At 42.3% G+C, this 13,900-nt stretch overlaps 2 protein-coding genes across 6 annotated transcripts in view; one reads left to right on the forward strand and one right to left on the reverse strand.

The window, feature by feature from the left end:
- Window positions 1–377: 377 nt before the first annotated feature.
- On the reverse strand, window positions 378–7,430 carry LOC105546336 (putative UDP-GlcNAc:betaGal beta-1,3-N-acetylglucosaminyltransferase LOC100288842). 2 transcript variants are annotated; one of them, XM_011989514.1, is made up of 2 exons: window positions 7,302–7,426; window positions 378–1,709 (listed from the first exon to the last, which is right to left on the reverse strand). In XM_011989514.1, exons 1-2 carry the CDS (start codon window positions 7,341–7,343, stop codon window positions 606–608), a joined length of 1,146 nt encoding a protein of 381 aa, XP_011844904.1. In that variant the 5' UTR covers window positions 7,344–7,426; the 3' UTR covers window positions 378–605. The 2 variants fall into 2 exon arrangements, 1 of the variants encoding a protein (XP_011844904.1); XR_001007077.1 differs by having other exon boundaries at window positions 1,553–1,709; window positions 7,009–7,430.
- A 37-nt stretch (window positions 7,431–7,467) lies between these two features.
- The window catches only part of FBXW2 (F-box and WD repeat domain containing 2), a 33,768-nt gene continuing 27,335 nt past the window's right edge, over window positions 7,468–13,900 (forward strand). Inside the window, exons 1-3 of one of the 4 annotated variants that reach the window (XM_011989518.1) lie at window positions 7,468–7,596; window positions 7,699–7,807; window positions 12,660–13,169. In XM_011989518.1, coding sequence (XP_011844908.1) covers window positions 12,680–13,169 — 490 coding nt within the window. In that variant the 5' untranslated portion in view covers window positions 7,468–7,596; window positions 7,699–7,807; window positions 12,660–12,679. Of the gene's footprint in view, window positions 8,070–12,659; window positions 13,170–13,900 lie in introns of all 4 variants that reach the window. The other 3 variants (XM_011989517.1, XM_011989516.1, XM_011989515.1) reach the window with 3 other exon arrangements.

Genomic DNA, 13,900 nt, shown 5'->3' on the forward strand with positions numbered 1-13,900 from the left:
GGCGTGGTGGCGGGCACCTGTAATCCCAGCTACTTGGGAGGCTGAGGCAGGAGAACTGCTTGAATCAGGAGTTGGAGGTTGTAGTGAGCTAAGATGGTGCCACTGCACTTCAGCCTGGGTGACACAGTGAGACTCTTGTCTCAAAAAACAAACAAACAAACAAAATTAGCCGGGCATGGTGGCTCACGCCTATAGTCTCAACTACTCAAAAGGCTGAGGTGGGAGGAACCCTTGAGCCCAGGCGGTGGAGGTTGCAGTAAGCCGACATTGTGCCACTGCACTCCAGCCTGGGCGACAGAGCCAGATCCTGTCTCAAAAAAACAAAACAAAAAAACCCAAAAAACAAAACAAACAATGAAACATAATGTTTTCTCTTCTGAAAGAAATATTTTATTTTGAAAAGAATCATGCTACACCAACTTAAATTTCTTAAAATGAGATCTCAGTAATTGAGTACACCAGAGCACAGAAAACATTTTGTACCTTTGCAAGTAAAATTAAAGATTCAGCGAACCTACATAAAACACAGAAAGAAGGGATGCTTTCCATAACAGGGTAGAAGGTAACTTTAAAATAATCGACTCATAAGGAAAATTAAAGAAATCCTAATCACCAAAATACGTGGGATTGTTTTTTATGGTCTCCATGTGAAAACGTTTAAAGCTGTCAAGGTACGTCAGAAGTTTGCAGGAAACGAGCCCATAGTATGTCTCAAACAGTGTACACTCTTTTCCATCATTAATTTCCTTCCATGCCAGGGGCGTTCCAGGATCCGCAATTTCTGAGGATGTAAAAATGAACTTATAGCAACATCTGTTGTATCTAATGTGCCTTTTCCCAGAAAACCTTGAGCTGTGGATGGGTATAAGGCCAACGGACTTAGCACAAATTCCTACAAACACATCAGCTGGCACCATCATGGGTACTTCTTTGAAAACCACATACATCATTCGAGCCACATCTTGGGACATTATAAAGGCCTCGCCACTGCAGTAATCTGGGTAGTATTTTTCTGAGTACTCACTAAGAGGGACAAAGTCTCTGTTCTGAGGATCTCTATTGGGTGTAACCTGATGAATAACTCTTCCTATATAGATATCTTCTATTGGTTCTTTCAGATTAAGAAGATAGTCTACCAAGCTTGGTAGATTGACAAACATCTCCTCATCTACCTTGAGAATGAACAGGGCATTAGGGCAGAAAGCCACAGCCCACTGTATCATTGCAATGATCTTCAGGGTTTGGTTCTCAGAACTGTCCAAGAAGATTCCTTCAATTATATCATTATTCTTACGGGACTCTTTGTTGATCTCTTTCTGGGTAGTCACTGAAACAGGCATTCCCAAAGCAAACAGTGTGAGAATGGGATGCCCTTGCACACTGGTCACATTGCCCCAAGTTTTCCTAATGAGGTCCCGTCTTGTTCCATTTCCTGGGCTACTGAAGACAAGAGACAGCAGAAAAATGTTCTTCCCTTTACATACTTCCGACTGGCTCAGCACATAATATTTGGAGAGATTACTTCTTAGGGGTTCTATGTTCAATTTTCTTGCCTTATTCTTAATTTCAAGAACTTTCATATCTATATAAGGCAAAGAATGCAGAAAGTATTCCTCCACAAAGTCAGCCCCAAAAAGCAAGGCATGAAATAGGATGACATTAAAAAGAATGAAACACCACTGGTGAGTCCGAAGTCTGCAGAAAGTCACCTAAAAAAGAAAAGGACAAGTGTTCATTCAGGCTTCATCTCTATTCCTGTTTTTGTCCTCACTGAGCCCTATACGGACCTCTCACAGTATTTAGCAGTACACTCTACTTTAAGTGTTTATTGTGATATATTGTTATTATCTATTTCTTCCACTAGATCATGGTCTCCTGGACAGCAGGCATCGTGTCTCTGTCTTCTCCAGTGCTGCTGATTCCAGCATTTGGCACAAAGTGAACACTGAGTAAAGTGTTAGTTGGTTGTTTTCTTGCTTGTTTGGATAAAAGCTTGCTTACTTACTATATACAAGGCACTGTCTTGGACATTGTGATTACCAAGAATTGGACACAGATACATGGATATAACTTAACAAGTGGTATCATTGTGATAAACACCTGTAGGAAAATACATGCTGTTCTTTCTTGAATGGGAGCACCTGGATCCATTTCTTCTCTAATTACAAAAGTCAGGGGCTATTTTTCCATGAAGTGGCTGCTTTTGTTAGCCATGGCATCCTGGCTACTATCAAATATTTACATTCTTCTAGTATGACTTTCCAATTCAATCTAATACTGAATCAGAGTTTGTTTTGACAATGTCTCCTGGCCGGGCGCGGTGGCTCAAGCCTGTAATCCCAGCACTTTGGGAGGCCAAGACAGGCGGATCACGAGGTCAGGAGATCAAGACCATCCTGGCTAACACGGTGAAAGCCCGTCTCTACTGAAAAAAAAAAAATACAAAAAACTAGTCAGGCGAGGTGGCGGGCACCTGTAGTCCCAGCTACTCGGGAGGTTGAGGCAGGAGAATGGCGTAAACCTGGGAGGCGGAGCTTGCAGTGAGCTGAGATCCGGCCACTGCACTCCAGCCCGGGCGACAGAGCGAGACTCCATCTCAAAAAAAATATAAATAAATAAAGACAACATCTCCTAATCTATCTCACATTTCCATCGATATGGACAGATTACTGCTATCTGCATAGCACCTCTTCAGAGATGTAAGATAGATCTAGGCCAAGCTTACTCTACCTCATCAATGCAGACGAAAACTTTCTGTCTGAAAGGACATGTGCAGAATTGTAATATAACAGAGCCAGGGAATATTAAATGAATTAAATCCCTTTTCATTGGATCTTCAATCAATAAAGCCTCCCATAATAATTGTTACCTCCTATTATGCACTTGCTTTTGTGCCAGGCATTGTGATAAGCATTTTATGTGTCTTAACTCATTTAGCCCTGGTAATATCCCTTTCAGATAGGTTATTTTCATAATTAAGCTGAGCATCTGAGTAGCTTAGTAATTTGCCCAAGATCACACAGTGGGTAAGAGGTTAGGATAGGGCATGATTTGAACTCAAATCGGTCAGATTCCAAAGCTCACTCTTTTTTTTTTTGAGACGGAGTCTCGCTCTTTCTCCCAGGCTGCAGATCTTGGCTCACTGCAACCTCCGCCTTCTGGGTTCAAGCGATTCTCATGCCTCAGCCTCCTGAGTAGCTGGGATTTCAGGCGTCTGCCACCACACCCAGCTAATTTTGGTATTTTTAGTAGAGATGGGGTTTTGCAATGTTGGCCAGGCTGGTTTCAAACTCCTGATCTCAGGTGATTCGCCCACCTCGGCCTTCCAAAGTGCTGGGATTACAGGTGAGAGCCACTGTGCCCAGCTCCAAAGCTCACTTTTAACCACTGGAGAATCACAACTCCTATCTTTTCTTTTCTCTCTCCTTCCTTCCTTCCTTCCTTCCTTCCTTCCCTCCCTCCTTCCTTCCTCCCTCCCTCCCTTCCTTCCCTTTCCTTCTTTCCCTCCCTCCCACCCTCCCTCCCTCCCTTCTTCTCTTGCTCGCTCTTTCTTTCTTTCTCTTTATTTTCGAGACAGAGTCTTACTCTGTGGCCCAGGCTAGAGTGTAGTGGCATAATCTTGGCTCACTGCAACCTCCACCTCCCAGGTTCAAGAGATTCTCCTGCCTCAGCCTCCCAAGTAGCTGGGATTACAGGCATGCATGACCACTCCCAGGTAATGTTTGTACTTTTAGTAGAGATGGGGTTTCACCACATTGGCTAGGGTGGTCTTGAACCCCTGACCTCAGGTGATCCGCCTGCCTCAGCCTCCCAAAGAGCTGAGATGACAGGCATGAGTCACCGCGCCCGGCCCCTATGTTCTTTAAATAGTCAAAAAACACAACACAACAAAAAAACCAGCAATGATAACCTGAACTCCTTTCCATTTTCTCATTTACACATAGAAAAAGTTTCAGCTTCCTCAAAGCCTATTTTACTAGATATCAAATGCTTTAAAGATTATAAGAAACTTACTTGCATGTTGCCTGTGAGCAATTTCAGGGTCTTAGAAATTATTGAGTTCAGATGCCAAGTTATGCCCAAACGCATCTCAGGATCACTCCAGTCCAACAGCAATTGCGGTAAAGTACTTTGTGCCTCAACCTTTGAGGATAAGGTTTCTTGCCAATCAACCTGAGCTTTGATCCTAGAATACCTGCTGACTGCACAGAAGAGTGGGTGCTGATCATGTTACAGCTAGAGTGAATCCAGAACAAAGAATAGAAAAAGCAAACCTCTTCAAATGCTTCCAACCCTGTGTACTTCATGAAACTGACCCCATGTCTTTATACTGAGTTCCTGGTAAAGTATGTGTGGAAGTTCAAAGAACAGTTACCCAGGTCACTTCTCCACAGCATTGCTGCGCAAGTAGATATAACCTATATTTTTGGAGTGCATCTCAAGAAACTAAACAGCTGGAGTAATGCCTGCTCCCTGATACATACACATGCAAAAACTGTGCTAGACATAGAGGAATATTTTTCATCCGTAGTGGGTGCATTATTTTCTCCCAAAGAAACATCATATGCTGAGGTCTGGTGTATGGCTCACTGGGAAAGATTCAGAATCCCTAGTATGGGCTATGCAAGCACTTTACTAAATCAGTTTTAAGTCATCTGAACTACCTCCCCCAGGCAAGTTTAGCTCAAAATGGAAGACAACATATAGTCCATTTTAGCCGGAATTGAAGAAACTAAACATTTGATGTTTTCTCCTTTCCTGGAGCATGCATGTGTAGGAATTATCCCAAACATCATTTTTACCAGCAAGTTTATTTCAAGAAAATAAACAACATTCAGCATATTTTCATGTTCCTGTCACATAAGCAATTATACTGAGCATTCTGTTCTCATATCAGACTATATTTCATCCTTTCCTTCAACATCCAATAGCCATTTACAACAGCTTTTGTAATTCTTTGGCTAGGAATAACTTCTTATATTTAAAGCTATGTTTTCTCAGCAATCATTACACAATCTTGAAAATATTTACAAGGTGGGAAAAAATCTAACCTAAAATTTCAAATGAAAGGGAATTTTAGGCCAGGTGCGGTGGCTCAAGCCTGTAATCCCAGCACTTTGGGAGGCCAAGACGGGCGGATCACGAGGTCAGGAGATCAAGACCATCCTGGCTAACACGGTGAAACCCCGTCTCTACTAAAAAATACAAAAAAAAAACTAGCCGAGCGAGGTGGCGGGTGCCTCTAGTCCCAGCTACTCAGGAGGCTGAGGCAGGAGAATGGCGTAAACCTGGGAGGCGGAGCTTGCAGTGAGCTGAGATCCGGCCACTGCACTCCAGCCTGGGCGACAGAGCAAGACTCCGTCTCAAAAAAAAAAAAAAAAAAAAGAAAGGGAATTTTACATACATTGAATTTAACAATTTTACATATACTGAAATTAACAATTGAATAGGTCTTGTATTTAATTAAATATTACTTCCATTTTGCAATTTAAAACATGTTTTACAGTCATGAATTTTGCTCCTGGATCCCCTCTGGGCTTAAATTTGCACAATTTGGTTTCTTTGTTATGAGAGGTCCAAACAATATTATCTCTGGGGCAGCTCCATCTGCACTTTTCAATTTGATTCATCAAACTGTACTGGGGTTGAAAATGTTTGCTCCAGAGATACAGGTGCTTGATTTTCTTGATTACCCTGCTACTGCCTTCCCTTTCATAGAAAGTACCCAGTCTGTATTATCCATGTCTTCCTAAATGTCTTATAATGCTGTCATCAGTCATGTTCTGACTTAGAAGTCTAGAGTGACATCCTGTTGCTTAGCAAATCAAATTTGCTCTCTTGAGACCTTACTTTTAGGACACCGTAGTTGACTTCCACCCCACATAATCAATTTTTATTTCCCTTGTTTCAAGTAGCCTAGATGAAGTCAGGATGCTTGGAACCTTGGCCATGCTCTACTGTCTACTGGATATGTGTCTCTGTCATTGTTTATATTATTGGACTGTGCTATCAAGCATGGTAGCCATTAGCCACATGTGGCTAAAATTAAGAATTTAGTTCATTTACATCAGGTGCTTTTCAAGTGTTCAGTAGCCACAAGAGGCTAGTGACTGCCTTATTGGACAGCACCAAGAGAACAACTCCATCATAGGCAAAAGGCCTATTGGACAGTGTTGGTATAAGATGCATGTGAATGTGCGTGTATGCATATATGGTTTAGGAACCCTTACAGAGAAACGAGGATAACTTGTGTGCTGGGCATCATGGTTCACCCCTGTAATCCGAGCACTTTTTGGGAGGCCCAGGCAGGTGGATCACTTGAGCCTAGAAGTACAAGACCAGCCCGGGCAACATAGCAAAACCCTGCCTCTACAAAAATACACACACACACACACACACACACACACAATTAGCTGGGCATGGTGACATGCATCTGTGGTCCCATCCACTCAGGAGGCTGAGGTGGGAGGATCGCTTGAGCCTGAAGAAGTTGAGGCTGCAGTGAGCCAAGATCGTTGTCACTGTACTCCAGCCTGAGCGACAGAGTGATACGTTGCCTCAAAAAAAAAAAAAAAAAAAAAAAAAACAGGGTAACTTGTGCTCTGAAGTCAGTTTGGGTTGAAATCCAACGACAGCCATTTACTATGACCTTAGGCAAGATGCCTAAACCTCCTTTGATTTCAGTTTCCCGATCTCTAAAAATGGGCCTAATAATAGTTACCAGCTTGTGCGGTTGTTGTGGGAGCTGAGTGAGATGGTACACAACAAGTGTTGAGAAAGAGTGCGTGGAATTTTTTAGCTCAGTTTTAGTTCTTGAAGCAAAAAGGTTTGCATGCTTAATTTCCTTCAATCCTCAGAGCCTACCGATGGGGAGTTCACTATAACTTCCATGCAGATGAAGCAAAGTCTGAGAGGTGAAGTAACCAGGCCATAGCTAGAGTGTAAATGTTGTGATTCATTCAAATCTACATCACTTGACTGTCTTTTTTCATTCAATAATCTCCTTACCTTGCTTTATTTCTCTCCTTTTCACATGCCTTACTTAGTCTATCTGTCTTCCTCCTTCTAATAGATGTAAGCCCCCGGCGGTCAGGGATTTTTGCGTTTTTTGTTCACGAATCCTATCCCCTAGAACAGTGTTCGGGATAAAGAGGGGCCCAACAGGTCGTATGAATTTGGACACGTCTCAACTTCCCTGAGCCACAGCTCCCTCTCCTCCGAAAATGAGGATAATAAGAAAGCCTACTGCAGAGCTGGTGCAAGATCGGATTGGAGGAGCGACACAAAAGCGCTGTGCAAACCTGGATGTACGGTACGAAAAGAAGCTCTGTTCTAGGTTGCATCCGGCCTAAGCACCGCCAGGGCCGCGCGGCGAGCGTTCAACTTCCAGGGACGCTCTCCTCCCAATCCCTATTCCTGGCCTCCAGCCTCCTACCACCCACCACCCACCTCGGGGCGGCGACCGGAAGTGCAGCCGCTTCCGCCGGGCGCCGCGGAGCTGAGGGACGCGCGGAGATGAGGGACGCGCGGAGATGACGCAGGCAGCACCGGAAGCCGCTCCCCAGTGAGGCTGTGGACCGGGAGCGGCGGCCGCAGGTCCAGGTCTGTATGCGAGGCGGGGCCGGTCGGGGAGGGGACTTTCAGGCGCCCGCGCCTCTGCTGACCTGCCGCGCCTTGGCTGTTTTTCTCTCCCTGCAGGCGCCATGGCTGCGGAGCGGACCCGGCCGCTGCGAGGCTCTGGCGGCCCGAGCGTGCCTAGTAGCTGTGAACCCGGCTCGAGGTCCCGGGCCCCGGGGCGCTCGCTCAGGTCAGTGCCGCGCGGAACACGGTTCCGAGAGCAAGGGACCTGGGAGTGACGAATGGGTTGTTGGGATCTGGATTTTAGAAATGGGAAAACAGGGTTTCGGAGTTACTGCCTCCTACTGCCTCCATTTCCTTAGCTGCAAAATGAGTTAACAGTGATGTCCCAGGGTTACCAAATGTTTGAAAGATGATGAAGTGTGATGAGGTGGTTTATGAAGTACAAAGAGCTGTGCTGCGCCATAATTGTGGGTATGCCGTGGAAACAGGTGTGTGTGGGGGGTGCTGCTTGAAGTAAAGCAAAGATAACAATATTAATGCTGAGTAAAAATGGTAACCGACATTTACTGTAGGCTTACAGCGTGCCGGGTACTGTGCTAAACGCTTTACGTGCACTATCTTGTGTAACCCTCATAAAAGCCCTTGTAGGTAATGCTCTTCGTGGCTGTATTTTACAAGTGAGGAAACAGGGCGTGAGACAGGTGAAGTGTTTTGCCCAAGGTCACCCAGCAACAAGTGGAGTTGCAGAACGCATTTTTATAAGCATTTGTATTCTTTCAAAGCTTTAAAAAATTCACCTTAAAACTAAAGGCTGTCTTTTGATAGTATATCATACTTACGTGGTTTTCAGTTTTAAAAGGTATACAATAAAAGGGACCTCTCATTCCTTTTCTCCAGTTCTGTCTGGAGGCAACCAGGGTTGTCAGCTTCTTGACTATTCAGAATACATTTTATGCATATGTAAGTTTATAGGTGTGTATACATTTTCAACGCCTCTGTACTCCTTGATAAGAAAAGAGGGGGAAATGAAGCCTCTTTCCCTCTAACACTAACAATTATGTTGCTTTCACTCTTGACTAGGCCAGGTTCTGATGGAGAAGGAGGTGGGGAAAACACATTTACACTGTTTTCCAGAAGGTCCTGTCTCTAACACCTCAGAGTATAGGTTTGGGGAGGGTGGGTACTGGGCAAAATATTGAGCCTGCTACTTCCTATGCCGTTCTGGGAAAGCCACTCCACTTCTTGAGCCATAAATTTCCTTATCATGTTAGTTAAGGGCGGCATTACTGATACCTTCCATGAGGTTATGAAGATCGAATGAGATGTTTACCAGTGGTACTTTTTCTTTAAAACCAATATAAATATGTGAGTTGCCTAAGGTAACATAGGGAGTTAATGGCAGAACCTGAGACCAAACCCGGGCTCTCTTTTTCCAATTTAGGAGTCTTTTTGTTACATGACCCACTTTGTGATTATTGATACTGAATGCAAGAGGGCAAGTTGAATGTTAACTCTGAGGTAGAGGCGAGGGGTAAGGGGGCCAAACAGCAGGGAATGTGGATAGAATAAGGCACCTGCTGGGAAACGAGAGCCTGCAATAAACAGGTGCTCTTTTCTTTTCTTTTTTTTTTTTTTTTTTTTAGTTTTGCCCTTATCGCCCAGGTTGGAGTGCAGTGGCATAATCTCGACTCACAAGCTCCGCCTCCCGGGTTCACGCCATTCTCCTACCTCAGCCTCCCAAGTAGCTGGGACTACAGGCGCCCGCTACCACACCCGGCTAATTTTTTTGTATTTTTAGTAGAGACGGGGTTTCACTGTGTTAGTCAGGATGGTCTCGATCTCCTGACCTCGTGATCCGCCCGCCTCGGCCTCCCAGAGTGCTGGGATTACAGGCGTGAGCCACCGTACCCGGCCAACAGGTGCTCTTAATTATCAAGTTAAACCCCTAGTAAGTTTGAGCCCTTGAGTTTTTCTTCCGGGTATTTTGAAGAGAAACTTTGTGGTAAGATGATGGGGTCGAAAGAGATGTTAGTGGTCATGTCCATTCCAGCCTCAGTGTCACAGAAATCTTTCCTGCCAGATATTCATAGTAATAAAACTAACAAAAAGTACCATTTGAGTTTTTACCCCCAGACTGTACACTGTGCTAAGCTTGTCCTTGCTATATTTCTGAGTTTCACCCTTCAAGTTGGATGATAGTTTCCATTTTACAGATGATAAAACTGAAGCTTAAAAGTTAGTTGGACATGCCCGTAATCACATAGGAAGTGGTTGAATCAGTAAAACATTTGACCTCCAAAGCATTTTCATGTATCACATTCTGCCTCTGTGTACAGCTGTCCTTGACTGTTGGTGGTAATGGGAAACTAACTACTCTGGAGGGAGCTATTCCATTGTTGGAAAGCGCTGAGATTTAAAAGCTTCTCATGTTGAATTGAAATCCCATTTCCTGAGGTTTGTGCAACCAGTATATGATATTTCTAGAGGCTGCCTAAAAGAGTCCAGTTTAGACCTGTTACCTTAGAAAGCCCCCTCCAAAGTTAGTTGATCCTTTTGGAAAAGTAAAAAATTGGTGTTTTTTATTAATGCATTCTGCGGTTAGTGAGACTTGCTTTTTTAGGGGGAAAAAAATGCCTTTTTCAGAATAATCAGAGGTGAACTGCTCAATCCTACAAGGGATTGAGTGGTTTAAAAGGCAATCTAAAAGTTGGGAAAATTTTTTTATTAAGAGTTAGGAGAATATTTAAATCTCAGATATGGCTGAGCTTTTTAGAGGTGCTCTCTGAAAAAGCTTCTTCCATAATCTTTAGCGGTGTCATTGGCACATTAATTTGACTTTTTAAAAAAATTATACTTTAAGTTCTAGGATACTTGTGCACAACGTGTAGGTTTGTTACATAGGTATACATGTGAATTTGGCATGTTATAGTATGTCTCTTAGATATTTGTGAATGATGGGAACCTGATAAGATTTTAATGAGTATTCTAAATTTGCCTTGTAGCCATTTGAGTAACAATTCAGCTCACTTAAATACAAGCATTTCTACAATAGATGTGTGTCAGCATGTGTGTGTATGTGTGTATATGTAGATGTGATGGAGGAAGCTTCCCACACCACACTTTTCACTGTTAAAAATGTTTCCGGAGCAGGTGTTTTGGTGTGTGTTTTTAATTGACCAATATTAATTAACTAGCTATTGTGACAGTATGCAGATGCCCACAGAAGATAATTGCTTTGTCTTGTTGCAAATTATTTTTTAAAAGTAGAGATTTTGAAGAAATGTTATATAGATAAGAGGATTGTTAGGATTTAGAGAAGGAGGGGGCTTGTTATTGCGTGATAAGTCGATAAAACTTTTAGCTATCTGATAACTTTTTGTCAGCTAAGTACATTTTTAATACAAATTAATAAATCGTCTCTAGCCCAAACTTTGGCTTCAGAAGTATTAGCTTGAAGTCTAGTCACAGTTCCAGAAATCAAAACTATTCGCACATATGTCATTGCAAGGTTTGGTTGCTTCTACTAATAAATCAGACTGCTTATTTGTCTAAGAATGTTATTGCCAATTTTGATATTGGACACTCACGATTTTACTCACCTTACATTAACAAAGTTGGAAGATGAGATCTTGCTTTTTGTGTAGACCTGATCTAGGTGATATGTCTGGAAAGAAATTAACTTTCCTTTTTCACATTAATTTGGACATATGTTTTTAAAATTAATATGACAGTCTCGTGAGAAACTGAGTATTCAGAAGGAAAGTTTTTATTAAATCGTGAAAATATTTGAATATATGGAAATAAAGAGAATAATAAATCCCTATGTACCCATCACCCAGCATTAACATCTATCAACACATAGTCTTGAGAAAGATAGTTTTTACTGGTTATTTTTTTGTTATCTTTCATTAGTTTAATCCTCATTAAGAGTGAATTAATACCAGTTGACACTAATACAGGATACTTTAAAAAAATTGTTTGTTACAGTTAGCTCAGGAGCAATTTGTCGTTCTCCTAAAGGAGAAAATGGTCTAATGGGTAGACACACTACCCCCAGATCTTACCACTAGGTCGTGGTTCTCCTGGTTGTCACTTATTTCAGAGAGAGAGCTTGGTACCCTGATCTTGAGAACACTGGCATCCAGTCTGTTCTGCGGCTATTTAAGAGCCCTGTGAACATAAGCAAATCACATACCTTCTCTAACCTGTGGTTTCCTCATTTGCAAAGTGAAGATTATAATGTCTGTTTTTTGGTGTTTTATAAACACAAGGATTATTAATTTGCTTTATTTGTGCGGGCCTCCAGGACCCTCATGGCTCCCTGGGGCACATGGTTAAGAGTTGTCACTAGCTCATACGAGGCTTATAAAAACAGACTAAAGCCAAATAAGATCTTTGGTAATTCATGTTAGAAACAGGCAGTGCCATAAAGAAGTTGGAAGAACCAGAATTTCTGAGGCAGATAACTTACTACACCTGCTTACTTTTCTTCCCTAAACCTTTTCATCTGAACATCTGTTGCAAAACCAAGTAGTCAGTTCTATGATTTTGGTGACAGGTTGTGCCTGCCATGATAATCAGTGTCTCAGGTTACTGCTCAGGAAACTTGTTTCTGATTGTCACATCCTGGTGCTTGCTTTTGTGATTTTAGTACTCAAATAGAATGTATTAAGGAATTCATTAAGGAAATTGTTTTATAATGGTTTTGATGGGGGAGGGGTGTATTATAAAATATACTGTTTTATAATGAATTGTTGGTAAATCTATTACTATGAAGATGCATGTAGCATGTGCAAAAGGACTTCAAAAGGAATAAGTCACACACACCAATCTGTTTCACTGACTTATGTTTTGGAGATCATGATTTGTTAAAGTATGTTTCCTCAAATGTGTTTTCTTTTGTGTGCATGGAAAGTGTTCAGATAAATATAGTGTATTAACTGTAAAGTTGTAATGTAACTATGCATAAAGTTGTAATGGCAGATTTTTTACACTAATTTTTAATACTTCATTTGTTAGCAGTCTTGCTTGAACAGTCTTTTTGAGCAGAACTAATACAATATTTTGATGTGCCACAGGTAAAATTTTCCATAACCTTATGGAGAGAAAGGACTTTGAGACATGGCTTGATAACATTTCTGTTACATTTCTTTCTCTGACGGACTTGCAGAAAAATGAAACTCTGGATCACCTGATTAGTCTGAGTGGGGCAGTCCAGCTCAGGCATCTCTCCAATAACCTAGAGACTCTCCTCAAGCGGGACTTCCTCAAACTCCTTCCCCTGGAGCTCAGTTTTTATTTGTTAAAATGGCTCGATCCTCAGACTTTACTCACATGCTGCCTCGTCTCTAAACAGTGGAATAAGGTGATAAGTGCCTGTACAGAGGTGTGGCAGACTGCATGTAAAAATTTGGGCTGGCAGATAGATGATTCTGTTCAGGACGCTTTGCACTGGAAGAAGGTTTATTTGAAGGCTATTTTGAGAATGAAGCAACTGGAGGACCATGAAGCCTTTGAGACCTCATCATTAATTGGACACAGTGCCAGAGTGTATGCACTTTACTACAAAGATGGACTTCTCTGTACAGGTAAGAGATGTTGAAACTGTTTTTTGGGTTTTGTTTTGAATTTCATAGGGTGTAATCTTGAACCAGTCTTCAGCTTTGAGAATGACAAGTGTTGATTATATGAGATATGTACAGTGACTTTTTTTTCCTCTATCCCTGAGTGGATTCCCCCCCTTATCCTCTTCCTTCTTTGTAGAGAACACAATCATTTTTATAAAATTTTATGAGAAAAACGCTTCAGACTGTCTTTTAAACATTATGCGAAATTACAAAGCTGTAGATTACATTTTCTCTGTGTTTCCTCCATGTATAGTCCTCCAGGTTGTTAAATTCTGTTTCTTTTTCTGTTGGCACTGTATTTGAGGAAAAACAGTGGAAAAATTGGTATCTACTCCTCGCAAGTAGTTAGATCATTTTGGCTGAGTTACTTAACCTCTCTGTATCTTTAACATACGGGAAAGGAGGCCGGGCGCCGTTGTTCACGCCTGTAATTCTAACACTTTGGGAAGCTGCGGCGGGTGGATTGTCTGAGCTTAGGAGTTCGAGACCAGACTGGGCAATGTGGTGAAATCCCGTCTCTACTAAAATACGAAAAAGTAGCCAGGCATGGCGACTTGCACCTATAATCCCAGCTACTCAGGAGGCTGAGACAGGAGAATCGCTTGAACACGGGAGGCGGAGGTTGCAATGAGCTGAGATCGTGCCACTGCACTCTGGCCTGGGTGACAGAGTGAGGCTGCCATCTCCAAAAA

Source organism: Mandrillus leucophaeus, unplaced genomic scaffold (assembly GCF_000951045.1).
Source record: "Mandrillus leucophaeus isolate KB7577 unplaced genomic scaffold, Mleu.le_1.0 Scaffold354, whole genome shotgun sequence".
NCBI classification, from domain to species: Eukaryota; Metazoa; Chordata; class Mammalia; order Primates; family Cercopithecidae; genus Mandrillus; species Mandrillus leucophaeus.

Excerpts from the sequence above, each read along its gene's own strand:
- LOC105546336 (XM_011989514.1), bottom strand. The coding sequence starts at position 7,343 with ATGCAACCTAGAACAGAGCTTCTTTTCGTACCGTACATCCAG. Across the intron at positions 1,710-7,301 it reads TTTTCGTACCGTACATCCAG|GTGACTTTCTGCAGACTTCG; the intron begins GTTTGCACAGCG and ends TTTCTTTTTTAG.